General features: G+C 44.0%; 1 protein-coding gene across 5 annotated transcripts in view; it reads left to right on the top strand.

Moving 5' to 3' along the window:
* The window catches only part of LOC138744343 (zinc finger matrin-type protein 4), a 196,231-nt gene that overhangs the window by 128,762 nt on the left and 39,496 nt on the right, over nucleotides 1-27,973 (top strand). For all 5 annotated transcript variants that reach the window (XM_069900326.1, XM_069900324.1, XM_069900325.1 and 2 more), the window contains one exon: nucleotides 22,362-22,458. In XM_069900326.1, coding sequence (XP_069756427.1) covers nucleotides 22,362-22,458 — 97 coding nt within the window. The remainder of the gene's footprint in view (nucleotides 1-22,361; nucleotides 22,459-27,973) is intronic.

The raw sequence follows: 27,973 nt of genomic DNA, 5'->3' as shown, positions 1-27,973 counted from the left end.
TTCAATTCTCCATCCCATCCCCTTGCTGACATGTCTGTCTATAGTCTCATGCACTGCCAGACTGAGACCAAACATAAATTGGAGGAACAACACCTCATCTTCTGTCTGGGCACCCACAAACCAGATGGCATTAATATTCACCTCTGACTTTTGTTAAACCACCCCTCTTCCCCCGTCGCCTTTCCCTATCCCTGTCTATCGATTCACACAAACATGATAAATTCTTACCTCATCATATCCAATTCACACCTTTTGTTAGTCTGGGTTCCTCCCCCAGCCAGCATTGTCTGAATTCGGAGACTTTCTGCGATTTCCGGCTCCTGGCTCATTCTGCTTATTCCTTGAAGAAGGGATCAGGCCCGAAATGTTGGCAATATATCTTTGTCTCTTGTAGAGGCTGAAAAGACCGGTTTAGTTTCTCCAGCATTTTGTGTTTTTACTACAATCACAGCGTCTGCAGATTTTCATGTTTCACCCAAGTTCAATTATGATGGTAAAGAACGTTGAACAGGTACATGGATAGGAAAGGTTTAAGAATCAGAATCAGGTTTATTGTCATGAACATGGGTCATGAAGTGTATTGTTTTGTGGTAGCAGTATTGTGCAGAACAAGGGGAACAATTACTATAAATTACAATTCCGTAAATACAAGATTTTAAAAATAAATAATTATTGCAAAAAAGAGTAAAAGTGAGGTAGTGTCTGTGGTTCATTGTCCATTCAGAAATCTGATGGAGAGGGGAAGAAGCTGTTTTTAAACCACTGGGTGTTTATCTTCAGTCTCCTGTACCTCCTTTTTGATGGTAGCAGTGAGAAGAGGGCATGGCCTGGGTGGTGAGGGTCCTTGTGGATACAGGCTGCTTTCTTGAGACACCACCTCTTAAAGATGTCCTAAATGGAGTGGACTAATGTTCATGATGACACTGGCTGAGTTCACAACTCTCTGTTGCCTTTTCCTGTCTGGAGCATTGGCACCTCCATATCATACAGTGATGCATCCAGTCAGAACACTCTCCACAGTTCATCTGTAGAAATTTGCAAAAGAGTATTTGGTGACATACCAAATCTCCTCAAACTCCACTGCTGTGCCATCTTCATGATTGCATTGAAATGATGGTCCCAGGATAGATCTTCAGGGATGTTGACACCCAGGGATATAAAGTTCTTTACCCTTTCCACTGCTGGCCCCTCAATGAGGACTGGTTTGTGTTCTCCTGCCTTTCTCTTTCTGAAGTCCACAATCAATTGTGACAATTGAGAACGAACCCAAATGCAGGCAAATGGGAATCGCTCAGGGGGATATCTTGGCCAACATGAATGAGTTGGGCCCAATGGCCTTTTCCCCCTCTACTGTAAAATGAGCCGATGTACCTGACTGGTTGGTAGCATTCCATGCCTTAATGATTCTGATGCATTACCAGTTCCTTCTTCAATGCTGGGAGAGTCTTTGTTACCACTATCCCCTCAGGCTGTACGTCCAGATCCCAATCCCGCTGGGGAAAGAAATTCCTTCTCAGATCTGTTCTAAAACTCTAGTTTTAGATATCGCCATAACAAGAAAAGGATAGGCCATAAACCAACCTTCAAGGTGAGTTAGAACCTTATTTCCTCTTTATACTGGTAGAGTGAGAAGGATTAACAGGTTAACTTAACATTCATTCAGCACAATTCCAGAGTAGAGTTACAATTGAAGAAAATGATCAATCAGCACCAAGCAAGGCCACTGCTGTGGGGGTCATTCAGAAGCCTGATTGATGCAGGTTGATTAATCCCGATTAAGCATGTTGGTGCACTATTTCACACTCTTGAAGCTTCTTCCTGAAGGGAGGAGGGAGAAGAGAGTGTGTCAGCAGTGTGATGAGTCATTCAGTCTATCAGCTGCCTTTCCCAGGCAGCTGGAGATGGAGTCCGTGTAGGGAAGGGAAGTTTGCGTGATGTTCTGAGTTGCATTCTCCACCTTCTGCAGCTTCTTCCGATCTTGAACAGAGCAGCTCCCAGCCCACGCTGTGATGCACCCAGCAAATCTGCTCTCAATGGTGACCCTGTAGAAGCTGTTGAGAGACAAGGGGAACTTCCCTCGTCTTCCTAGAAACTAGAGATGTTGATGTTTTCTTGACCATCGTGCCATCATGGTTTGCCTCAGGTCAGGTCGCTGTTCCTAAGAACTTGAAGCTATCATTCTGGAGTTCAACAAGAGAACATTGGGGCCTATTGCCATACACAAACCTGCTGAAGAAACTCAGCAGGGCATGCAGCATCCATAGGAATTAAAAGGCAGTCGGCATTTTGGGGCTGAGCCCTCCTTCAGGAGTGAAGAAAGTCAAAAACGCCGACCGCCTTTTATTTTCTGTGCATGCTGCATGCCTAGTAGGTTTGTGTACTGCAAGCTATCTCCTCTTTCAACCTCACTAGAAAGACCGCAGTGGGTCAAGATGACAACGAGGGATGGGCATTAAATGCTGGCTTTGGCAGTGCCCAGAATCCAAACGTCAGTACAGTGAAACCCATAGTATCCTGCACCTATGGGGATTGATAGGTGCCAGATGTTAATTTTCCTGTTGCTTGAGATTGCATGTTGCGTGGATTGGCAAACTAACATCAAGGCATGCCACTTTTAAACTTCCATATTTTTTTACCTAAATACACAATGTTTTTTGCTGGTTGTTTGAATTCCAGATAACAGGAATTTCACTCTAAATAAAAACTCCTGTCAAGCCCCTTCCCCTCTTGGGGCCTCAGCCCCAGCCCAAGACAGAGATGATAAATATCTGGCATTCATTGGTATGACAGTGATGTGAAACTCCAGTAGTCCAGCAGCCTTTCCCTGTTGGTGGTGCCAGACTGGTCAATTCTCCAGTCTACTGGATGAATCTTCTCCTGATACCCCAGCTTTTCAGATGTTGCATAATGGTCTATTAACTCTTCGAAGGAATCCAGTGATTTAAAGGGAATATGGGAACTGGCCCTGGTGATTTAACGGGAGTGTGGAGAACAGGGGCCCAGTGATTTAAAGTGAGTGTAGGAAACCAAACCCCAGAGATTTAAAGGGAGTGTAGGAACCAGGCCCTGGTGATTTAAAGGGAGTGTTGGCACCAGGCAGAGGTGATTTAAAGAGAGTGTGGGGAAACCAGACCCTGGAGTTTAAAGGGGATGAGGGAAACCTGACCCTGGAGGTTTAAAAGGAGTGTGGGAATAAGACCCTGGAGATTTAAAGAGAGAGTGGGATCCAGACCCCAAAGATTTAAAGATAGTGTAAGTATCAGTGACCCAGATGCTGAACTGCTTGGCAACAGATAACCAAGGTTTAAGATTCAAATTCCGTCATTTCTTTTATTGTCACGTAATTATACAAAATGTAACATACATAATATACTTCAACTTTTGTCTGCCATAAGGCAAACAAAGAGTCACCATGAGCCTTGCCCAATGCCCCTAACAATAAGAATCTAAAGAGAGACCCTTCATAGACATTGTGTGTCCTTGGATTCACCTCCAGCTTTCCCGCAGCTATCTCTCACGCAGTTTACAGTTGAACCTTCAACTCTTGTTGTACCAGCAACACCTGACACAAGGCCAAGGAGCCTCGACCATCCTGGCTTTCCTGGGTCTAATTATACCTGTGTGGCCCATGCAAGGGTTGAATAGATGAAGGAGAATTGTACAGAATTGTCACCTGGAGATGAATTGCATATTTTAGGAGCCTGCCATTTACTTCTTTCTGAATGTACTAAATATACGACTGGTTTTGACAGTATGTAGGGACAGGCTGACACTTCACCACCAGGTATTAAAATAAAATCCTTTACATTTTACATTCCAGATAAAAGATAAATGAGACTATTTTGACAGTTGTTGCTTCAGCCGATTAGTGTTGACAGAACGAACTCACATGTATATCTGTTCATCCTTTCTGTGGAACTGTCAGGTTATTGAGAATGACAGCTTGAACAGGGGGAGAATATAGAACAAACAGTACAGGCCCTTCAGCCCTTGATGTTGTGCTGACCTATATATTCCTACCAAAAAAAGACTAAACCCTTCTGACCTCATAACCCTCTATTTTTCTTCCATCCATGTGTCTGTCTAGGAGTCTCTTAAATGCCCCTAATGCTTCAGCCTTCACTACCACCCTTGGCAAGGCATTCCAAGCACCCACAATTCTCTATGCCTCACCTAAACTTTCCTCCCTTCATTTTGTTTAGATTTGTCTTTGCTATTCCTGCCCTGGGAAAAAGGCACTGGCTGTCCACCCTATCTATGCCTCTCAGAATCTTGTAGTCCTCTATTAAGTCACCTCTCATCTTACTTCACTCCAGAGAGAAAAGTTCTAGCTCTGCTAAGTTTGCTTCATAAAACTTACTTTCCAATTCGGCAATAACCTGGAAAATCTCTAAAAATCTCTGGTGAGACCACACTGAGAGTATTGTGTTCAGTTCTGGTCACCTCATCATAGGAAGGATTTGGAAGCTATGGAAATGATGTAGAGTTGCAACATGACCTCTTGACTCTTGAACTCAATCCCCTGACTAATGAAGCCCACATAGAGGGGGAGACCAGGAAGTCTTTTCAGAGGACCCTGCTTAAGCTTTAACAGCACAAACTCACCTAATGGGGGGGGGGGGCTTGGTGCAAAAGCCATCCCTAATTGCCCTTGAGAAGGTGATGGTGAGCTGTATTCTTGAATTCCCGCAGTCCTTAGAACAAAGGACAGGGTTTAGGACAGGAACAGACCCTTTTGGACCAATGTGTGTGCCAAGCAAGCTCCCCAAATTAAACTAAAATTTAAACATACGGCATAGTAACAGGCCTTTTCAGCCCATGAGCCCTTGCTGTCCAATTACATCCAATTGACCTACAATCCCTACTATGTTTTAAAGGGTGGGAGGAAACTGGAGTACCTGACACACAGACATGGGAAGAATGTACAAATTCCTTAAGACAGCAATAAGATTCAAACCCTGGACCTGGCCAATGGCACTGTAGCAGTGTTGCGCTGACCGCTATGCTAATTATATGCCGCCCTAACATAACTAAATGTTTACAATTAACCAGGTGATTATACAAATATAAGCAAGTATAAGTAGTGTCACAGGTAGATAGGGCCATAAAGAGAGCTGTTGGCACACTGGCCTTCATAAATGAAAATACTGAGAACAGGAGTTGGGATGTTATGTTGAAGTTGTGTGAGATGTTTCGGGACAAAGCTTTGGTCAAGTCCATCACTGTAGTACTGAACAGATCACCTACCTCGGTGATATTAATTGAGGGATATATATCGAGCAGGACACTGGAGCAATGATGAGAATGAGTTTATTGTCATACACATTGTACGACGAGATTCTTAATTGCTGCAGCCAAATTGGTACTTCAAAAAAAGACTATAATAGTCCCCCTCCCCCGACACCTCAGCTTTTTTCTCTACTGCCCTCCCAACCATATCCACCTCTTGCCGGTGGGCCTGTACTCCTCCCACTGCCGCTCCACCCACCATTTTATTCAAGGACGTGCCTGCTTTTTGACCTTGCCTTGATGAAGGCCTCAGGCCCGAAACGATAGCAATATATCTTTGCTACATAAGGAACGCTGTGTGACCTGCTGAGTTTCACCAGCACCTTTGAGCATTGAACTAGATTAAAAATCTCCAATAATATAGAGCCCAGGAGATATTAATTCAGAAACACTGTGTAGAGTTTTCTCTTTCTTCCAGGCAAAGAATATTCTTGTTATGGCAGCAGAAGTTCACCAAGTTCATAACTGGGAATAAAAAAATCATTTGGCGGGATGATTAATGCAACGCTATTTCAGCACATGAGACTCGGGTTCAATCCGGGACTGTGTTCATTCTCCATGTAATCCGTGTGGGATTTCTCCAGATTCCTCTCACATTCCAAAGACGTACAGGATTAGTAGGTTAATTGGGTGTCATAGGGTGGTGTGGGTTTCATGGGCCAGTTACTGTGCAGTATCATTAAAATGTCAAAGAGAAATTCAGGTATCAAGTGCCCTCTCTCTTCTTTGAGATGCTTCCATTCTCCACCCCCCACCCCCCCACCCCACCCATGGGATTTACTCCCATCACCTTGTTTTGCTCCGTTGTCCTATTTGTTCTTCCCCTCTCCTTCAGTTGCCTGCATTATCATGTTCTCTACTCAGATTCCAGCATTGGTAACCTTTGCTCCATTCATCACACCCTTCTTGTCATCTCCAACCCCACCCTGTATCAGTCCCCTTCCTCCATCTGATCCCTTTTTTCCTCCCTTGTTTCCCTTTCTCCTTTTATCTGGCACCTGCCAATCATTTCCCTGCACCTCCCCATCTGTCCATCAGCCTTCACCCCTCCATGGTCCACCAATCCTCAACTACCCTGTCCATCGCAAAGTTCGAAGTTTAAATTTGTCTCGGTACATACATGTCATCACATACAACCCTGAGATTCTTTTTCCTGTGGGCCAGGCAGAATTTCTAATTACCAGTAACTGTACAGGAACATCTACGGGAAAAAGGGCGGCCAACTTTTAAATTTTTAATTTAGACATACAGCACAGTTACAGGCCACTTCGGCCTACGAGTACATACCGGGGATGTAGGTTAATTGGACAGCATGGACTTGTGGGCAAAAATGGCCTGTTATTGTCTTGAATGTCTAAATTAAAAATTAAAAGGTTGGCCATCCTGACACAGGAACGCTGCCATTGGAGAGCAGCAGCTATCATCAAGGATCCACACCACCCAGCACACACTCTGTTCTCGCTGCTGCCATCAGGAAAGAGGTCTAGGTGCCACATAACTCACATCACCAGATTCAGGAACAGCTGCTCCCCCTCCACCATCAGACTCCTCAACAACAAACTCAAGCAGGGACTCGTTTAAAGGACTCTTACTTTTGTACTTTATTGATTTTTTTTCTCTCTCTCTATTGCTGTTTGTTTACATTTCTTTCTTTATTTACGTGTGTAGGTTGAATCAGTTTATTTTGTCCTACCAGTAAGTGGTAACTCTGCTTCGCCCACAGAAAAAAAGTCATGTATGTACTCTGACAATAAATCTGAAATCTGTAAACTATACTCAAAGAAAGAAAGAATTGTAAACAAACTGACTGCAAATGCAGATGTATAAATATTCAGTAATAATGAGTAATGTACGAGTTCTTAAAGGAGTCTCTGAATGAGTCTATCTGAGTCCTTTCCTCCATGTCTGCATTCACGTCCTCCCCCAATCAATTCTCAGCTTTTCTCTCCTCCCCCCCCCATCCATGTCCTCCTTTAGTCTCTTGACTGTTGGCCTGCACACCTCCCCTGTCCCTTCCTCCTTCCTCCCCTTACCTTTTTGTTCAGACACCTGCCTGCTTTTTGCTCATACCTTGAAGAAGAGCTCAAGCCCAAAACATCTGTTACATCTTTTTGCCTCCTACGGACGCTGCACGACTGGCTGAGTTCCTCCAGTACTTTTGTGTATTTACTACAATCACAGCGTCTGCAAACTTTCTCCTTTAATTTCTCTTCCTTGTCTTTTTGCAATCTTCCTCCACCTTACACTATCACCTTTTATCATTTAATCCTCATCTAACACAAGCTTTCCCTGTATTTTCTCCTCTTTGATTCCCTGCATCAAAATAACCCATTTATTGCCAAACTCTGATGAAAGCCATCGATCTGGAACACCTCCGTTATTTATTTTCAGCATTTTCTTTTCCCATTTCAAATCCCAGCAGCAGTTTCTCTGTACAACCAGACAAGCTCCCAGTCCCACAATAAACATGATCTCTGAAATAAAAGCAGAAAATGCAGGGAATGCTCACTAAGTGCAGTGCGGAGGAGGTTCACCAGGTTGGGGGGTTAGTTTATGAGAAGAGATTGAGTTGGCTGGGATTATTCTCGCTGGTGTTTAGAAGGATGAAGAGGGGATCTCAATGTTCAGATTTTTTTTATTGTCAATTAATATAATATATTAAAAATGTAGCCTTTTGCCTGCCTGGTACTGGAGGCTAGGGTGTGCATCACATCATTCCCTACAGCTTTATCTTGACCCCCAAGGTACGTTCGTTAATGTCTCCACATTCCCTTCCCCTTGAAGCGAAGCTGATCAATTTATCAAGAAGCAATGAGCCTGAAACTAGCAGAAATATTAACTGCAGACAGTTAATTTGGGAAAACGTTAAACACAAAAGTCAGCAGATGCTGTGATTGTAGTAAAAATACACAGAAATGCTGGAGAAACTCAGCAGGTCTCGTTGCATTCATAGGAGGTAAAGATCTATTAGTGACGTTCTGGGCCTGAGCCCTTCTTCAGGGTATAAGCAAAAAGCAGGCAGGCACCTGAATTAAAAGGCTGGGGAGAAAGAAAGAAAGGGCAGGGGAGGAGTGCAGACAAACAGGAGTTATTTGGATGTGATAATAGGAGAGGAGAGAGAGGAAAGGTGAGAATTAATTTTGGCTCTGTAAAAGGAGACGTATGAATAAGTTAGTTTGGAAAATCTTGTTGCTGTGCCTATCTAATAGTTACTCAATAACTGGACAAGTGAAAGCAAAAGCTCCAAGACAATCATACTACTCAGGAGTAGATTTTATGATTCTATTTCAAAAACACATTCACAATTCTAATACTGTGTAATTGGATCATGGATTTGCTCACCTCCAAACTCCAGTCAGTGCAGATTGGCAAGAACATCAGTACCGGAGTGCCTCAGGGCTGCGTTCTTAGCCCCCTGCTCTACTCACTTTATCCTGACAGAGTTTGCTGACGACACCATAGTATGTGGGTTGTACAAAAAGGGGCAATGAATCAGCATACAGGAGGGAGATTGAAAACCTGGCTGAATGGTGCACAATAACAATGTCTCCAAAACCAAGGTGCTGATTGTAGACTTTAGGAAAGGAAAGGAAGAGGTGTACGATCCAGTGATCATTGGGGGATCAAAAGTGGGGAGGGTAAGAAATCCCTAAGAGTCACCATCATGGAGGACCTTTCCTGGTCATGACACACTAATGTCATTGTGAAGGAAGTATGTCAACATTTCCTCAGGAGTTTGCAGAGGTTTGGTATGATGTCGAAAAACTTGGCAAACTTCTGCAAGTGTGTGATGGAAAGTGTGCTGACCGGCTGCATTACAGTCTGGTATGGGGACACCAATACCTCTAAGTGGAAAGCCTTGTAAAAATTAGTGGACTCAGCCCAGTATATCACAAGCAAGCCCCTTCCCATCATCAAGAACATCTATGGGGAATGTTGCCATTGAACAGCAGCAGCAATTATCAAGAATCCACAAGAGCAGGGCATGCTCTTTCTCACTGCTGCCATTAGGAAAGAGATATAGGTGCCACAAGTGCACTCAAAGGTATTGGTACCCTCATATCAGGCTGTGATGCAGCCAGTCAGCACACTTTCTACTACAGGCCCATCAGTCCATCTCATTCATGCTGACCAAGCTGTCAACCTGAGCTGGTCCCATTTGTCTGCCTTTAGCCCATATCGCACTACATCTCACCTATCCATGCACTTGTTCAAATGTCTTAAAGCACTGCAATTATCCCACTTCCTCTGGCTGCTTGGTGAAGAAGGTGCCCCTCAGATCTCCTTCAAATTTCACCTCTCTCACCTGAAATCTATGCTTTAGAGTCCACTAACCTATGTGACCCATTGCCTTCTCAATATCACCTCAATGATTTCATATCAAGTCAAGTTTATTGTCATCTGATTGTACAAGTACAACCCAACGAAACAGTGTTCTCTGATTCACAACCAGACATAACACACACACAAACAAAAAATACATTTGCAGGACAAGTATTTTATCTGTACAAGTAAATAAATAAATATTGTTTTGTACATATGAGAGTCTTGGATAGTTAGTGTGGGCAGTTCCTTTGGTCGTTCAGCGTTCTCACTGCCCATGGGAAGAGGCTATTCCTCAGCCTGGCGGTGCTGGCTCGGATACTCCTGTATCTCTTTCCTGACAGGAGCAGTTGAAAGATGCTGTGTGCCAGATGGATTTTGTGTGCCCTCTTCAGACAATGATCCAGGTAGATCACATCAATTGTGGCAAGGGAGACACCAGTGACCTCTTATGGTCCTGTGGATTGACCTCCAATCCATTTCTCTGCAGCAACCGTACCACACTGTGATGCAGCTGGTCAGGACATTCTCGATAGAGCTCCTATAGAAGGTTGACATGAAGGTGGCCGGTAGCCTTGCCCACTTCAGACTTCTCAGGAAGTAAAGATAAAAGTAAAGGTTCCCTTACTTATACCTTTATTATTTGAGCAGTGGAGTGGCTATTTCTCTTTCCTGACAAAGTGAGCTGTTGTATATCCACGATAGGTCACTAGTTAAGTAACTTCCAAGGAACTTGGTGCTCTCCACTGTCTCGACTACATATTTGTTGATCTGTAGTGGAGGGTGGTCATTCTTGGTCCTCCTGAGGTCCATAATGATCTCCTTCATCTTATCCACATTCAGATTCAGTTTATTACTCTCGCACGATTTCATGAGATTTTTCACCTCTTCTCTAGCATGACTCATCGTTGTTGCTGATGAGGCTAAGTATAACTAACATTATACTTGATTGACAGGAAATTTGCCCAATCATATTCCACTCTGCCTAGGTATAGACAGAAAGAGATACATTGTGGAAGTATCCCCTTCAGCCCATCAAGTCTACACTGACCATTGAGCACCCATTTATCTAAACTCATTTTATTCTCTCCATATTCCTGTCAGCACTGCCCCAGATTTTACAATGCACAATGGGCAATGTACAGTGGCCAATGAACCCAGCAGCCCACACATCTTTGGGGCTTGAGGGGAGTAGGAATCAGGAGTATCCCAAGAAAAGTGAGATGTACACAGGGAGAAGGTACATACTCCACAGAGTGAGAGATGAAAGTCGAAATCAAACCTGGATCTGTGAAGGATGATGTTACAGAGTACTTAGAGGGACATGACACGATAGGCCAAAGCCAGCATGGTTCCTTTAATGGAAAATCTTGTTTGACAAACCTATTGGAATTCTTTGAGGAAGTGACAAGCAGACTGGATAAGGGAGATGCAGTGGATGTTGTGTATTTGGATTTTCAGAAGGCATTTGACAAGGTGCTGCACTTGAGGGTACTTAACAAGGTAAGAGCCCATGGTGTAATAGGAGACATACTAGCGTGGGTAGAGCATTGGGTGATTGGCAGAAAGCAGAGAGTCAGGACACAAGGATCATATTCTGGTTGGCTGCCAGTTGCTAGTGGTATTCTACAGAGGTTGATGTAGGGACCTGTTCTTTTTATGTTGTTTATTAGCATTTGGATTTTGTAGAGAACAGCTTTGTGGCAAAATTTGCAGATGATACGAAGGTAGGTGGAGGAGCAGGTAGTGTGGTGGAAACATGGAGGCTGCAGAGGACGTAGACAGATAAGAATAATTGGCAGAGAACTGGCAAATTAAATACAATGTCAGAAAGTGTACAGTCATGCACTTTGGTAGAAAAAAATAAATGGGCAGACATTTTTAAATGGGGAGAAAATTAAAAATACCTAGATGCAAAGGGATCTGGGAGTCCTCGTGCAAGATAGCCTGAAGGTAAACTTGCAGGTTGAGATGATGCTGAAGAAGGGCAATGCAATGCTGGCATTCATTTCAAGAGGAATAGAATATAAGAGCAGGAATGTGATGTTGAGGCTTAATAAGGCACCGGTGAGATATCACTTGGAGTATTGTGAGCAGTTTTGGGCTCCTTATTTAAGAAAGGATATGCTGGCATTGGAGAGGGTTCAGAGGAGGTTCACAAGGATAATTCTGGGAATGAAAGGGTTATCGTATGAGGAGCGTTTGACATCTCTTGGCTTGTATTTGTTGGAATTTAGGAGAACGAGGGGGAATCTCATTGAAACATTTCAAATGTTGAAAAGCATGGCAGAGTAGATGAGGAAAGGATATTTTTCATGGTAGGAGAGTCGAGGACAAGAGGGCACAACTTCAGGATTGAAGGGCGTCTGCTTAGAACAGAGATGCGTAGGAATTTCTTTAGCCAGAGGGTGATGGATCTGTGGAATATGTTGCCACAGACAGGTGTAGAGGCACTCATTGAGATTAATAGGTTCTTAATTGGCCAGGGCATCAAGATTATAGGGAGAAAGCTGCGGTTTGGACCTGAAAACGGATTAGCTCATGATTAAATGGCAGGGCAGACTCGATGGGCTGAATCGTCTATTTCTGTTCTTATATCATATGGTCTCAGAAGCTGCAAGTCAGCAGTTCCACTGGCTGTACCACTGAGGCATTGTTCTGCCACAACCTGCAGCCTATGTGACTGGTTGGAGAGCCTGGATGGGATCATACAGATATAGTTCTCTCCCAAAACTGAATTCAATTGAATTGTTTACTTTCACAGTAAACAATTGTTGGCAGGATCACAAACAATAAGGAAGTGTACAGGAGGATGACTGGTGTCACATCAATAACCTTCACTCAACGTTAGCAAAACCAAGGAGATGATTGTGGACTTCACGAGGAAGTCAGGAGAACACAAACCAATCCTCTCGAAGGTTCTGTAGTGGTGGGGGTCAAGAACTTCAAATTCCTTGGTGTCAAGTCAACATCTTTGAGGATCTGCCCTGGAGCCTCCATGTCAATGCAATCACAAAGAAGGCTCGCCAATAGCTATACTTGGTGAGGTGTTTAAGGAGATTTGGTAGGTCACCGAAGACTCTTGAAAACTTCTACAGGTGTACTGTGGAGAGCATTCTGGCTGGTTGTATCACTGTCTGGTATGGAGGTGCCAACGCACAGGATAAGAGAAAAAAATCCAGAGGGTTGTTAACCCAGCCTGCAACATCGCAGACACCAGACTTCACTCTCTCGAAGACATCTACAAGAGGTGTTGTTTTAAGAAAGCAGCCTCTATCCTCAAGAACCTACACCACCCAGGCCATGCCCTCTTCACTCTGTTATCATCGGAAAAAAAGGTACAGGAGCCTGAAGATGAACACTCAGCGACACAAAGACAGCTTCTTCCCCTCTGCCATCAGATTCCTGAATGAAAAATGAACCAAAGCCAAAGACACTGCCTCACTTTGACTTTTAGTGTACTATTTTTATTTATTTTTGCAAGGTGGGTTATATGATTGTTTACACTGTGATGCTGCCAAAAACAACAAATTTTGTGACTTGTTCATGAGAATAAATTTTGATTCTGATTCTGTGAAAAGCATGCTACCCAGGCAAGTCAAAGTGAAATATTTGGATTGAGAGTCCAGAAGTTTGTGTTACGATGAAAGAGGGGGTGAACATTGATTGAGGGGTGAGCATTAGCCAAGAGAAGTCCCCTGCTCATAAACCTATAACAAAGTCCCTTTTACATTCATCTTGAGCACACAGAGAGCGTTTTCCTGGGAACATAAGAACTAGGAGCAGGAGTCAGCCATCCGGCCCATCGAGCCTGCTTCCCCATTCAATAAAATCACAGCTGATCTATCCATGGACGCAACTCCACTTAGCTACTCTTTCCCCATAATTCTTAATTTACTTACACTGCAAAAATCTATCTAACTGTATCTCAAACACATTCAATGAGGCAAAGAATTCCACAGATTCACCACTCCTTGGAAAAAGCTGTGCCTCCTCATCTCCAACCTAAATCTACTACCCCAAATGTTTTAATTTTTTAATTTTGACATATAGCATGGTGACAAGCCCTTTCAGCCCACGAGCCCATGCTGCCCAATCACACCCAATTGACCTACAGCCCCAAAGGTGGGAGGAAACCAGAGCCCCTGGGGAAAGCGACACAGACATGGGGAAAACCTACAAACTCGTTACAGACAGCAATGGGTTTCGAACTTCAGTCCCAATCACTGGTGCAGTAATAGCATTACGCTAACCATGCCATCCATGTTGAGGCTGTGACTCTCAGTAGTCTTCCCTACCAGTAGAAATATCTTTCCTTCCTCTATCTTGTCTGTCCCTTCCATAATTTTATATTGTCTCTAAAAGATACCCCGCCCCCCCTCCTCATTTCAGCAAGTACAGCCGCAAGTGACTCAATCTCTCCTCATGAACAAGCCTCTTCTCTAAAATCAACGCGGTGAAGCTCCTCTTCACCACCTCCAAAGCCAGCCTATCCTTTCTCGAGTCAGATCAAAACTAGTCCACATTTCTGTAACACAAGTAAATACACTGGACAGCAAATATTTTCAAAAGGTTTGTTTCCTGAAAATAATGGGGATTATGATAGACTTCAAGTTGAACTCAAAAGATCATTTCAATTTTGCTGTATCACGTAGGAAGTTGGAGAAACATTAACTTTTTATTGGATTTAGCATATTTAATCACCTATTGATGCTGACACATTACATTAGTTCAAATTACCTAAAAATGTTTTGCCACTGATGTTCGTTTGTACTCAGCATCTTGTGCCTCTCATGTCAGTGTCCAGCATTGATGGATTCCAGTTGCCCTAATACCACTTTTCCATGGTCACAATGTCCTGGCGAAACCTTTCACCATGTTCATCACTCCCTGCACCAAGATCAGCAGGGAGGAAGTCCAAGTGCGAATGCAGAAAATGAATTTTCAATGGCACGCTGCACTTCACAGTTTTGTCTGCTTGAAGTAGACTTAAAATATGACAGCAAATCACAAAAATAGGTTATATCTAAAACATGATACGTGATAGGAAATTTTATTTTTTAAGTGATTTTCATGATCAGCAGCCCAAAATTCATAAAATACGCCCAAAAGCGTTCAGGAAGCACAATTTTTGTGGTCCAGTGTTATTGATATTGTGGCTGCTTACATGAAAGAAAGAAGGAACAAAACTATTTTGTTGACATGTTGGTCGATCCACATTTAATTTAACATTGCAGTGCTGCACCAAAAGGAATTGCTCTGCAGATCTTTCTAACAACATCTGCAGAGGCATTCCAGACCACCTGCAAATCCTTTAATCAACCAACATCTGCTTCTCTATCTCATTTGCATAGGGAACAAGCTGTTTTTCGATGAGCTTTGAATTGAAGAAGCTTTTATTCCTGGTTCATTACACATTAGCTTGCTCTCAGTATTAAAAGCTTGCGGTTTTATGATCTGCTTTCGAGTGAACTCTGTGGTGGGCTGTAGTTTCGTTATTGCTTGTCCTGGGTCACTCATTCCCACACCCACTTGTGTCTTCTCCCCGTCACTGTTTTGCTGGCTGCCGAGATGTCCTGAAACTCTTGAGAAATCACTTTAAAGGCGGGCAGAGTTAAGAGGATAATCGTGCTGGTGGTTTGGGGTGCATCAGGGTCCCACAAATGAGATGAATCGTACAACAAAATACCGGAGAGACTCAATGGGTCAGGCAGCATCCATGGAGAGAAATGTTCAGATAACGTTTCGGGTTGGGTTCCCTTTGTCAAGACGGTGGCATAGTTAACGTAACAGTTAGCGCAATGCTATTACAGCACCAGTGGCCCAGGTTCAAATCCGGCGCTGTCTATAAGGGATCTGTACATTCTCCCAGTGAACTGCATGGGTCTCCTCCAATAAGTAGAAATTCTGCAGGAAAAATAATCTCAGGGTTTTATGTGATGTCACATATGTACTCTGACAATAAATGTGAACTTTGATCCCATTTCTATCCTGGACAGTTCAACCTTCCAAAGTACTTTGTGCACCTCCCGAGAACTGCATTTTTCAAGCAACATCAGCTATTCCCCTTGCTGTAAATGGCAAGTCATTTTCCATTATTCTCAAGGTGAAAGGTGTGCTTTTCGATCCTGTTACTGAATTCTCACATGGTTTCCTTGACAACCCATCTGCAATTGCGTATCATTTCAAACCTCTGTGTTCGATCACCTCATCACCTTGAGCAGTCGGAATGATTCACCGTTAACAATTTCAGCATATAAGCAGTCAGAATCTTTGCCCAAGAGTTCAAATGTCACACACTGGAGGACATGCATTTAAGGTGGTTGGGGGAGAGGGGCGGGAAAATCTAAAGGAGATGTGTGGGGAAAACTTGTTCACACAGGTGCCTGGAACAGGTTGCCTGGGGTAGTGGTGGAAGCAGATACATCATTAATGTTTAAGAGGCTTCTAGACGGACCCAGGAATGCACAGGGGAGGGAAGGATATAGATCATGTGACGGCAGCAGTTTTAGTTTAATTTGGGATTGTGTCTGGCACAGAAGCGTGGGTCGAAGCACCTGTTCCTGTGCAGGACTGTTCAGTTCTAAGGCACACAAATGTAAACTTTGCAGGCAGAGAAAGCTGGAGAAGTCAGCATCATTCAGGCAGGTAGTGTTCTCAGACAGATATGAAATGCTCTTTCTCAAGGTTACATCCCCCTGTTTGTGACTTCTCCCCCCCCCACCCCCCACCCTCCCCAGCAATAGATTCAGAGGGGAGATGAGAAGATTCTTCATGGTGCAGAGGGATTTCATGATCTGGAACAGGCCAACTGAAACAGGTCAGGAACCGCATTTCAAAATGGAGCTGGGTGGGTTATAGAGTCACTGAGTTCTACAGCACTCAAACAGGCCCTTCAGCCCATCTTATTCATGACAACCAAACTCGTCCAATTTGCCTGCGTTCAGCCTATATCCCTCTGTAAACCTTTCCTATCCATGTAGCTAAATAAGAAGTCTGCAGATGCTGGGGCCGAGTGCTGTACACAAAAGTGCTGGAGAAACTCAGCATCCATAGAAAGCAAAGGCAGATGACATTTCGGGCCCAAGCCCTTCTTCACAAGGGCTGAAAATCGGGCAGATATCTGAATAAAAAGGTGATGGGGGAGGGGAAGGAGAAGGGGAAGAGGGCTAAGAAGGATAGCTCTGTGTTAGGAGAAGGAAGGAACGGGGATGGGGAGGTGGAGGAAAGGAGATGACCAGTAGCAAAAGAGAGAGACTGGAAAAGGAGATGATCAAATTGGAGGTCGACATAGATGCCGTCTGGAAGGAGGCTGCTGGGACATGAAATGAGAGAAACATTACCAGGAATAGGAAATTGAGGAACACAGGAGGCTGCAGAACTTCCAGAAGATTGAGTTAGGGATAGGAATTTGAGGTTGCAATAGAGCTGATCCAATTTAATGTGAATTAGTAGATGCTGGATAAATGAATTTTCCTGTTGCTTGAGATTGAGTGTTGTGTGATTGGTGAACTAATGGCAAAGTGCACTGATTTTAAGCTTCTGTATTTTTTTACCTATTTATTTTCCGCAAATTTTTGGTGGTTGCTTGAGGCTGCCAGTTGCTTGAATTCCAGATAACAGGCGTCTTACTATATTGTTAAATGGAAGAGCAAATTGAAGAAGTCAGTGATCAGTTCCTACTCCAAACTCTTGTACATTCAGATCGTGAGTAATCTGACTTTAGTCTCAGCTCCACTTTCCTGCCTGTTCACCAGAACCTTTGACTTCCCTCTGGACCAAACATTTGTCTGTCTCCTCCTTGAATATTTCAGCAACTCCACCTCGACAGCTCCACAGCACTTTCCCTTTGAGAGTTTGGGGCGGCACGGTTAGCGTAGCGGTTAGTGCGACACTATTACAGTCCCAGCGAACCAGGTTCAAATCCAGCACTGTTTGTAATTAGTTTGTATGTTCTCCCCGTGTCTGCGTGGGTTTCCTCTGGGTGCTCCCATTTTCTCCTCCATTCCAGAGATGTACAGGGTTAGTAGATTAATGAGTCACATGGGTGGCACGTGCTCGTGGGGCAGAAGGGCTATATCATGATACCATGCTGTATCTCTTAATTAAATTAGAATAAATTCCTCCTCATCTCTATCGTAAATAATCCAAAACCTTGCCCCTAGTTTTAGACTCTGTCACAGGAGGAAAAAGCTACCCTCAACACTTTACTTACTGAATCCTGTCTCCCCGAAACTGCTGGATAAAGTTGATTCAAGGGGAGATTATGGTCTGTCCACTGAGCTAAGTAGCCAATGCTGAGCATATGTAATTCTCAGTGTGGCAATTTGAATGATTGAGTGCCAATTAATATGTCTATAAAGATGTTGTCCAAAAATATCCCAACTCATTCACTAATACCCTTTAAGGGAGCCTTCGATGGAGAATGGTGACCTTCTTGTGATTCCAGTCCCACTACATCTCAAAGTTTAAAAGTTCAAATTCATTAATAGAGTAGAGACATGACATCACATACAATCCTAAGGTTCTTTTCCCTGCCAGTCAGGCAGAATTTTAATTTATCAATAGAAAAAGATATAAATGCAAAAAAGAGAAATATAAACAAAGAAAGAAATGTAAACAAACTGACTGTGCAAATAGAGAAATAAAATATTCAGCAATAAATAATGTTCTAAGTAAGAGTCCTTAAATGAGTCCCTGATTGAGTTTGTTGTTGAGGAGTCTGATGGTGGAGCAATAGCAACTGTTCCTGAACCTGGTGGTGCAAGTCTAGTGGCACCTGTACCTCCTTCCTGATGACAACAGTGAGAACAGCGTTTGTCCTTGGAGATGTGGATCCTTGATGAATGCTGCTGCTCTCCAACAGCAGTGTTCCATGTGGATTTTCTCAGTGATGGGGTGAGCTTAACCTGTGATGTACTGGGTTGTGTCCACTACCTTTTGCAGGGCTTTCCCCTCAGAGGTATTGGTGGCCCCACACCAGGATGTGATGCAGCCGGTCAGCATACTTTCCACTACACACTTGTAGAAGTTTGCCAAGGTTTCTGATGTCATACCAAACTCCTGAGGAAATAGGAGAGCTGGTGTGTTTTCTTCACGATGCCATTAGTTTGTTGGGATCTCCAAGATAGAGACTCCCATTTGCTCACCCCCTCCACTTCTGATCCCCCAATTATCACTGGATCACAACTCTGGTTTTCCCTTCCTAAAGTTCACTATCAACTCCTTGAATACCTTCCTCAAGATATAACAGAATCGCCAATAAATTTACCACAAATAGTTATTTCTTAGGAGAATACATTACAAGGAATGATCGCAGGCAATTATTGAATGAATATAATCCCCCAGATCACACTTTGCAGAGAGAACAGTTCGTTCTGCATCCAGAACCAGGTAGCTGAGTGAGTGAGTACGGTAATTTGTCTCAGAGCAACTTTTGTTGATTTCCTTCACAGCTTCCCTGTTTAATCTTTTAGCCTTTTATTAGCGCCATTGCAACTCACTTGGAGATCATGGAAATTTAAGAGGCAAATGAGCTGGCAACTAATTGTTTGCCAGCAGCTAATTACCCAACAGATGACTGGGAAATAATTGTTTGCTGATGGTTAATACATTAACTCTGGCCTGATTATGATCAGCAGATCCATTTGCAGTCAGTAAGCACTAAAACATAATTTGTTTACCTGCAAGGCATCAAAATAATTATTAGCTTTCCAGAGATTATGTCTACTTTGCAAGAATTCCAAGTGATATGGGTTTTGAACAATTCTGCTGCTTTTAATAAATATTGAACAGTCATTTCTCTGCCAATTTTCACACCTTTTGCATCCTGCTGCTTAAAGGATTGTCTCGTTATAGTGGACAAGGCCAGAAGCAATATCTCTGACACTCCCTGATGTCCTGCCAATGTAGTTGAATCCAAACTTTCTGATCCCGCAAATCTCGATGAATCTGCAGAGGCCTATAATGCCTCATGTTTTCTTGAGCCATTCTTCGATTTACAGAGGGGTGAACATTCCTGAAAATTATGAAGGTTTGGCAAAATTCAACACAGCCTAATAACTAGTCATAAAAGGTGTCTTTGATTCAAGCACCCAATCAAACTCAAAACAAGTCATGTTTTCCCAACATTTGTATGGTCGGGTGGGGGAGTTAGGGCTGGTGATGGAGAGCATCGGACGAGTGTAGGGGAGTTTAGGATTTGGTGGAGGCTATATTTTGACAGCATTTTGTAGTTGCGGGTGTCACAGGACAGGTTCAGAAACAATTGCTAAAAACACACACAATAAATGCTGGAGGGATTCAACCAGTCCAGCAACGTCCATAGGAGACAAAAATATTCAGTTTTACCAACATGTCAGGCCTGAGCCCTTCCTCAAGGTAGCAGGAACAGTTTCTGCCCCCTCCACCATCAGTCTCCTGAACAACAAACTCAATCAGAGACTCATTTAAGAACCTCTGACTTTGCACATCATTTATCATTTAATATTTTAATATTTATATTTCTGCATTTGCACAGTCAGTTTGTTACACTTCTTTCTTGTTTTTAAATTTCTTTCTTGTGTACATTTCTTTCTTCTTGAGTACAGTTTAAAGTTACCGATAATTAGAAATTCTGCCTGGCCCGCAGGAAAACGAATCTCAGGGTTGTATATGTACATGTGATGTCATGTATGTACTCTGACAATAAATTTTAACTTTTGATTTGCGATGTTCCTGGCACAACATATGGTTAGAATAAGAATGATGTGCTATTCTTATCGGATCTATAAACTAAAGATGAGTATCCCAAAGAACCATTGGCATTGTAACAGGAAGCTGTAAATTAATGAATTGCTTCCTGTGCTTTTTAAATCTTTCCTCTCTATAACCCCCCCCCCCCCCCAGGTCCCTTACAAAGCTGCAAAGAAACCAGCCCCTTGCTCAACCCTTCCATGCTGACCATAATCCATATCTGTCTGCATTTAGCCTGAATCCCACCACAATGATCCTATCCAAGTGCTTTGTCCATTCCTTATTTAATTGGTCCATTCCTTGCAGCCCTGCCTTTGCCATTAACTCTGAAATTCCTTCCCCTAATCTTTCCTCTGTTCTATTTTTTTTTCCTTTCAGATCATCCATAAAACCTATGATCATTTTTATGGCCTGATTATCTTAAATGGAACAGGGTAGATTTTCCTTTGGAAAGCCTACTATTTCAGAGATATTAACAACACAATAACCAAAGGTCTGCCATCACCTAATGCCCAAAGGAAGTCTTGATTACCAAGGATGAGTTTCAGCCCAGAACCTCCACTGCTTTCCACAGATGCTGCCCGACTTATTGAGTTCCTCCAGAACCTTTGTTTCCAGCATATGCAGCTTTCTTGTTTATCACCAAACGTCCATCTTTTATCTGTGATAGAGCATAGAACAGTACAGCTCAAGAACAGACCATTCAGCCCACATTCTGCACTGAAAATATGCCATTAATGTAAACCTCTGCTGCCTGCAAATGATCCATATCCCTCTCTCCCCTGCATATTCATGTGTCTGTCTAGAAACCTATTAAACACCTCTACTCCTGCAAGCTCATTCCAGGTACCCAACATTCTCTGTGCAAAAAAACTTGCCCGACTCATCTCCCTTAAATTTCTCCGCCCTCCCTTCACATTAAATGCATGCCCTGTGCTTGTGACATTTTTGCCCTCGTGATAAAGATTCTGATTGACCACCCTATCAATGCCTCTTTGGATTTTATAAACCTCTAGCAGGTCTCCCCTCAGCCTCCGACACTCCTAAGATAACAATCCAAGTTTGTCCAACATCTCCCCATAGCTCATACCCTCTAGACTAGCCATTCTCAACAGGGGCCATACAGCACCCCCTCCCCAACTGGGGGCCATGGCACATATAAGAAGGGGAATACAGACTGAAATAATAAGGGTGTATAGGGGGGTTGGAGAGACGTACAGACAAAGCAACAAAACTTGACTGCTTTACAGGGAAGGGAGCCCATAAACTTTAAGCAGAGTCCTAAGGAGGCCATGGCCAAAACAAAAGGTTTGAGAATGGCTGCTCAAAACCCATGCAACATCCTGGTAAATAATTTCTGTCCCCTTTCCACTGTCCACATGCTTCCTATAATGGGGCAACCAGAACCGCACACTGTATTCCAAGTGTGACCTCAGCAAAATTTTCTATTACTGCCACTTCTTGTCTTTTATACTCAAAATGTCCCTCCCATGAAGGAAGGTAAGCATGTCATATGCCTTCATTATCACCCTATATACTTGTGTGCCACTTTCAAGAATCTATAGATGTGATCATCTTCCAGCTGCTCCCATCGGGAAAGAGATACAGGAATATCCGAGCCACCACCACCAGACTGTGGAACAACTTCTTCCAACGGACAATGAGAATGCTGAATGATTGAATGAACTGCTCATACAAACCCTCTGAGACTCTGCTATTTATTTAACAATATTTATTCATTTTTACATATGTATATACGTACTGCATATGTATCATTTGTCTGTGTATGTGTTATATCTGGATGTGTGTTTGCATGTTTTTGCTCTGTGGACCAGAGAATGCTTTTTCGTCAGATTGTACTGGTACAATCAGATGTGAATAAACTTGATCTTGAACACCCTGCCCAGATTGTGGGGGATCTACTTGGCTTTATCCTGTGCATGTCATAGAAGCATTTCCAACTCTGCCCTCTGACTTACTCAAACCATTCCCTCTTTCCTCTCCTCAATATGTAGCTTTGAAAAGCAGCTACTCCTGCAATCTCTGCAATGTGATCCTGAACTCGGTGGAACAGTTTCACGCACATCTGCAGGGCTCCAAGCACCAGAGCAAGTAAGTCCAGATCTTTAAACAATTGTCAATTGCGAGAAAATAAAGCCCATGACCAGGGGAAATAGATTTGCCAGACATGAGTTACATGTTGGGATCTAATCCAAGGGTTCAGAGGGTTTATTTACAGAATAGATTCCTGGGAGTGAGTTACAGGTTGGGATCTCATCCAGGGGTTCAAGAGATTTATATACAGAATAATAGATCCCCAGATGTGAATAAAGCATGATAGGTATAGATGCTGCCATTGTAGTAAACACACCAAAATGCTGCAGGGACTCAGCTGGTCTTATCAACATCTATAAGAGAAAGATATATTGCCAACGTTTTGGGCCTGAGCCCTTCTTCAAGAAATAAACAGAAAGGGTAGAAGCAGGATAAATTCTCAGAATTCAACCAATGTGGAGAAATCCAGACCAACAAATGGTGTTAATTGAATATGATAAGGGACTACTTAGGAATTTATCATGTCTATGCATAAGGAGACAGGGAAAGGAGAGAGGACAGCAGAAGGGGGCAGGGGATGTTTTAACGAAAGCCAGAGAAGTTGATATTAATGCCATCTGGTTGGAGGTTGCCCAGTCAGAACATGGGGTGTTGTTCCTCCAATTTACGGTATTACAAGCTCCCATTTTAGTAAAATGGGATCATCACTGTAAGGGATAGTATAGACAGGAGGAACTGAATGGTCACAGTTAACATTTAACATTTCACACAAGTGCCGTCACAACACAAGTCACAGCCCAGCGAAAATTCAATACATTTGAAGAACTGAGGGAAGGTTTGTCACACTAGGTGCTTTTAAGCTGCAGGACCCGGGTAGCCCGCGATTAGTGGGGCAAAGGTGCCTCCAGCACCTTTTAAGCTGAGGCGGGATAGCCCCAGTAAATTGCCAACCCAGCAATTTAAGGGAGATCCTGCCCCCGCAACGATGCATCATGCAAACTAGTCTTCTCCCATCACCCCCACCAGCTGACAGTCGCTCCCACAACAGCTATGTCTCCCTCCCACTGTCAATCATGCTGCCCCCCCACCCCACGGCAGCCAACTCCTCTGCCCGCTGCAGCAGCCGACCCCTCTCCCCTTCACCGCAGCAGCCGACTCCTCTCCCCTTCCCTAAGGTAGTGACCCCTTTCCCCTTCCCCGCAGCAGCAACTCCTCTCCCCTTCCCCACGGTAGCAATCCCTCTCCCCTTCCCCGCGACAGCGACCTCTCTCCCCTTCCCCGCGTCAGCTGACCCCTCTCCCCTTCCCCGCAGTAGCGCTCCCTCTCCCCTTCCCCGCGGCAGCAACCCCTCTCTCCTTCCCTGCAGCAGCGACCCTCTTGCCTTCCCTATGGTAGCAACTCCTCTCCCCTTTCCCATGGTAGTGACTCCTCTCCCCTTCCCCATAGTAGCAACTCCTCTCCCCGCCCCCATGGTAGTGACCCCTCTCCCGCTGATCGTGGCACCCCCCCAGCCCCATGGGAGCGACCTCCCCCGCTCCACCCCACCCCACTGGCCCCATGTCAGTGGCTTCTCTCTCCCCTCCTGATCATGGCAGGCATTTCATCAGGGGTTTCCCCTGTGACACCAGCGCTTAAGCACTGATGTCACTGGAACAACAGGGTCGGCCATTTTCAGATTCAAGCCACAGGAGGACACAGCCTAGGTGAGTATTACTGGGTTCCCTGACTAGCTCCGAGGTAGGGGAGGGACCCAGTTGGATTAGGATGACCCTGAGCGGGTCTGACCCTTTCAACCTGCCGTGTGAGTGGAGCACCAACTGGGCAATTTGCCCAGTTAACCCCATTTTACGAAGCAGCTTGAAAGGGCCTAGTCTGTTCAAGATTCGATACATTTGGAAAGACCTTGTGATTTTGCAAGGGAGAACCATTCTGATGGCTGAAGAGAAAACAGTCTGTTGAAGCAGCTCTCGTGGCCAGCCATTTTGTGGAATTCAGAGCAAAGCATGCTCTGTGAATTACGGGCCTTTTCGGTGGATTGACCTGTGCCAAGAGGGTTTTTTGGGAAGCAAAATGCTTCATTTTGATTGTGACTAACAGTGAAGGTCACTTGGAGAGACTGGTGCCAAGGTCCTGGAAGCTTCATGGAGGCTGCCCAGTTTGAGTCTTGCCTACAAAAGGACCAGGAGTGCTATGACCACAGCTCGTGTGGGTGGATATTTCTTCAAAGGCAACACAAGGAGAATTCGTGAATTTGTAGCAGCCACAACTCCAGTCTTCCCATCAGTTCAACATTAATTGTGGGCATCAAATTTCAAAGAAATACGCTTCAACATTGAATTTAAAAGACTGAACTTTGAATTAACTTTATAGATTTTGGAGTGGACTGTTAAGGCTTGGGTATATAACACACACACACACACACACACACACACACACACACACACACACACACACACACACACACACACACATCTGCGCATATTTGAGGATTGATTTAGAGTTAAGGATAGTTTAAGAGGAAGAAATAAAATTAGTGTTTTAGATTAAACACTTTCTGGTTCATTGTCTATTGCTGCTTGTTACACGTGGTTCGTAACAATGGGTGGTCTCAGTCTGGCATTGCATGAGTCTATGGACAAACATGTTGGCAAGGGAATGGGATGGAGAATTGAAATGGGTGGCCACTGAGAGATCCCTCCAGCATTTCTATGTTTTTACTGCAATCACAGCGTCTGCAGACTTTCGCGTTTTACTTAGAGGGATATAGGCCAAATGCAGGCAGGTGGGACTAGAAGTGTTGGTGGGACATCTTGATCAGTGTGGGCCAGTAGGGCCGAAGGACTTGCTTCTATGCTGGGTGACTCTTTGACTCCATGCCCTCATTGATTAACTAGCTGCTCAATTCCCAATAGCATTGGAGTGGTGACTCCAATTAAATCAATGACCCAGTATTTTTTTTCTGCTGTTCATTTCAACTAGCCAAGCAGCCAGGGTCAAGACAACAAGGAAATAAACCAATCAAGGCATATTGACTTGAGAATTGTGTGTGTTATTTAAATAGGAGAAATTCATCACAGTGTTTCAAGTTGGCCCTGGGTTATTCTCACTGTAACTCTCCCGAGTTGGTGAAGTAATTCTTCAACAGTTTTATTTCTTGGTGCTGATCTTTGTTGTGAGTCATTTAGATAATATTAAGTTACAAAAGCAATAAAGACGGTGACACTACCGGAGCTGCAGCGCTGCCACTGGTATGGACCTGGGGAGAGTGGGGAGCAGAGACACAGCACTCCCCCAGGGTCTATCCGCCCAGTCCAACTGCCGTCAGCCCCATGCAGGCTTTAACCGGCCTGTAAATGGAGCTGATGGTGGTTCCATTTAAAAATATTGCAACCATGGTGTCTGCGCCCAAGATGGCAGCACCTATGATCGGCAGCAGCCTTGAGGGGCTACTCTGGGGAAGCAGAGGACTGGCGCAAGGCACCAGTAAATGGGGAGACCAAACTCCGTTTGAGAAGGAGAAGCAAAAGAGATGACCCACGGGACAGTGACCATGGTGGTGGACCAGTGAAGGGTTCTACAGTTGAATAAATGCTCAGCAGGAGGGCAAGGAACCCATGCAGGCTGTGGGCTGCTGGCGACTGTCATCAAGGGATTCACACCAGGCGGTTGACAGCTGGAAACTGGTTCAAGAGTGATAAAGGGGCATCAGCTATCGGAACTGAACTGGGATGCGAGAGTGTGCCGAGGGCACTGAAGTGTTCCTGATCATGTTAGAGTTCAGATCTGGAACCCAGGATGCTGATGGTTTGGACTGGACTCTGTATGGCTGCGAAGGCTGTAGAAGTGCTGGAGGTGGATACACAGAGGAAATTCTTCCTTCTCTTTCTCTGACTGTAAGATGCACTTCAAGCAATTTCAGCCGATGGCGAATCTAAAGTGAATTTTGTGTAATACGACACTGTTTCATTAGATGACAATAAATTGAATCTTGATCTTGTTACTTTGCTCTCTCTTTCCTACATGGCGATTGCTGTGTTGTTGTTCTACCCATCATGGAATGGTTTCCGACCAGGCTGTCCCTGGGTAACGAGGAGGTTCTACTTGTGCAGATAGAAGTCCGTGAATCGATAAGCGGGGGTGAGGTGCCAGAAGACCAGAGGGTGACAAATGCTTTGCCTTTATTTATAAAGGGCTGTAAGAATAAACCAGGGAACTGTGGGGTGGGAAGCTTAACATCTTGTAAGCATTGCAGACGCTTGTAGGTAGGGTGGTGAACTTCCCTGGGCACACTTCCTTTCATTGGTTAGGGCACTGAGAACAGGAGTGGGAACTTCATGTGACACCTATGGCGAGATAATCCTTGGAGTATTTTATGCTGTTTTGGTCACCCAGCTACGGGAAAGAGCTGGAAAAGGTGCAGAAAAAGTTCACAAGAATGTGCCGGGGCTGGAGGGCTTGAGTTGTCAGAAGAGGCTGGATAGGCTGGGACCTTTCTCCCGGGAATGGAAGAGGCTGAGAGGGTTTATAAAATTGTGAGGGGCATATATATATCATTGTCTTTTTCCCAGAATAGATGAATCTAAAATCAGAGGGCATTGATTTAAACTGAAAGGGTAACATTCATTCCCCTCCTCCCCATCCCTCCCCCAGCTAGTCAGGTATCTCTCTCTCTCCCACTGCCTTAAAAATCTTCAGATTCTGATGTCAGATTTATGGTCAGAGTACATGCATGACATCACATACAACCCTGAGATTCCTTTTTCCTGCGGGTGCAGCAGAATTATCACTAATTGGTAGTGCAAAAAATAAACTGTACACAGCATAAAACAAGCAAAGAAATGTAAACAAACTGACTGTGCAATACAGAGAGAACAAAAAGAAAATCAATAAAATGTGTAAGTAAGAGACCTTCCATTCTCTCCTTTCATTGCCCTTAGTAGATAACTTCAAAGATCATAACCCTTAGAGAGAAAAATAAAATTGCATGTTCTGCAGCTAATTAACTTTTAACAAGCTGGTAATCTGCAAAGAAACCGTCTGAACACTAGTGCCTGAGTTATTGTGCATAAATCAAGTTTACTCAGAGGATGTGCATTCAGATTAAGGCAGTCCTATTGAATTAACCATTCCTTGGAAGGACCAGCCTCACACTCACTCCAAGTGTGGGTACAGAAGGGTTCTTTTAAGATCTGCTTATGCCTGGGGTCTTTATTTCTCAAACCATCTGGTGTTTGCAGAGTACATTTGATGCAGTGTAACATTCCAATTAATCAGGCAAACACACACACCAAGCCAGAAAAGGAAATAACAGGAGAGAGGGCCAAACCTTAGTCAGAGATCAGGATCAGAGGGAGACCTTTCTGCCCCCCAGTTCTGCTCTATCAACCAGGTATCCCTGTAGGTGGTGGGAGACCTCTACAAGGGGAATTTTGGAACTTGGGGTCAGAGTAATTGAAGGTTTCAGTCTGTTGTAGACTCCATTATCCACGGAGTCTGTTGTAGACTCAATTATCCATGGTGTCTGTTGTAGACAGCATTAACATTGCAAGATGCAAAAGCAGATCTATTTTGT

Source organism: Narcine bancroftii, chromosome 10, assembly GCF_036971445.1.
Source record: "Narcine bancroftii isolate sNarBan1 chromosome 10, sNarBan1.hap1, whole genome shotgun sequence".
Lineage (NCBI taxonomy): Eukaryota > Metazoa > Chordata > Chondrichthyes > Torpediniformes > Narcinidae > Narcine > Narcine bancroftii.
This window is presented reverse-complemented; position numbering and strand designations above follow the sequence as displayed.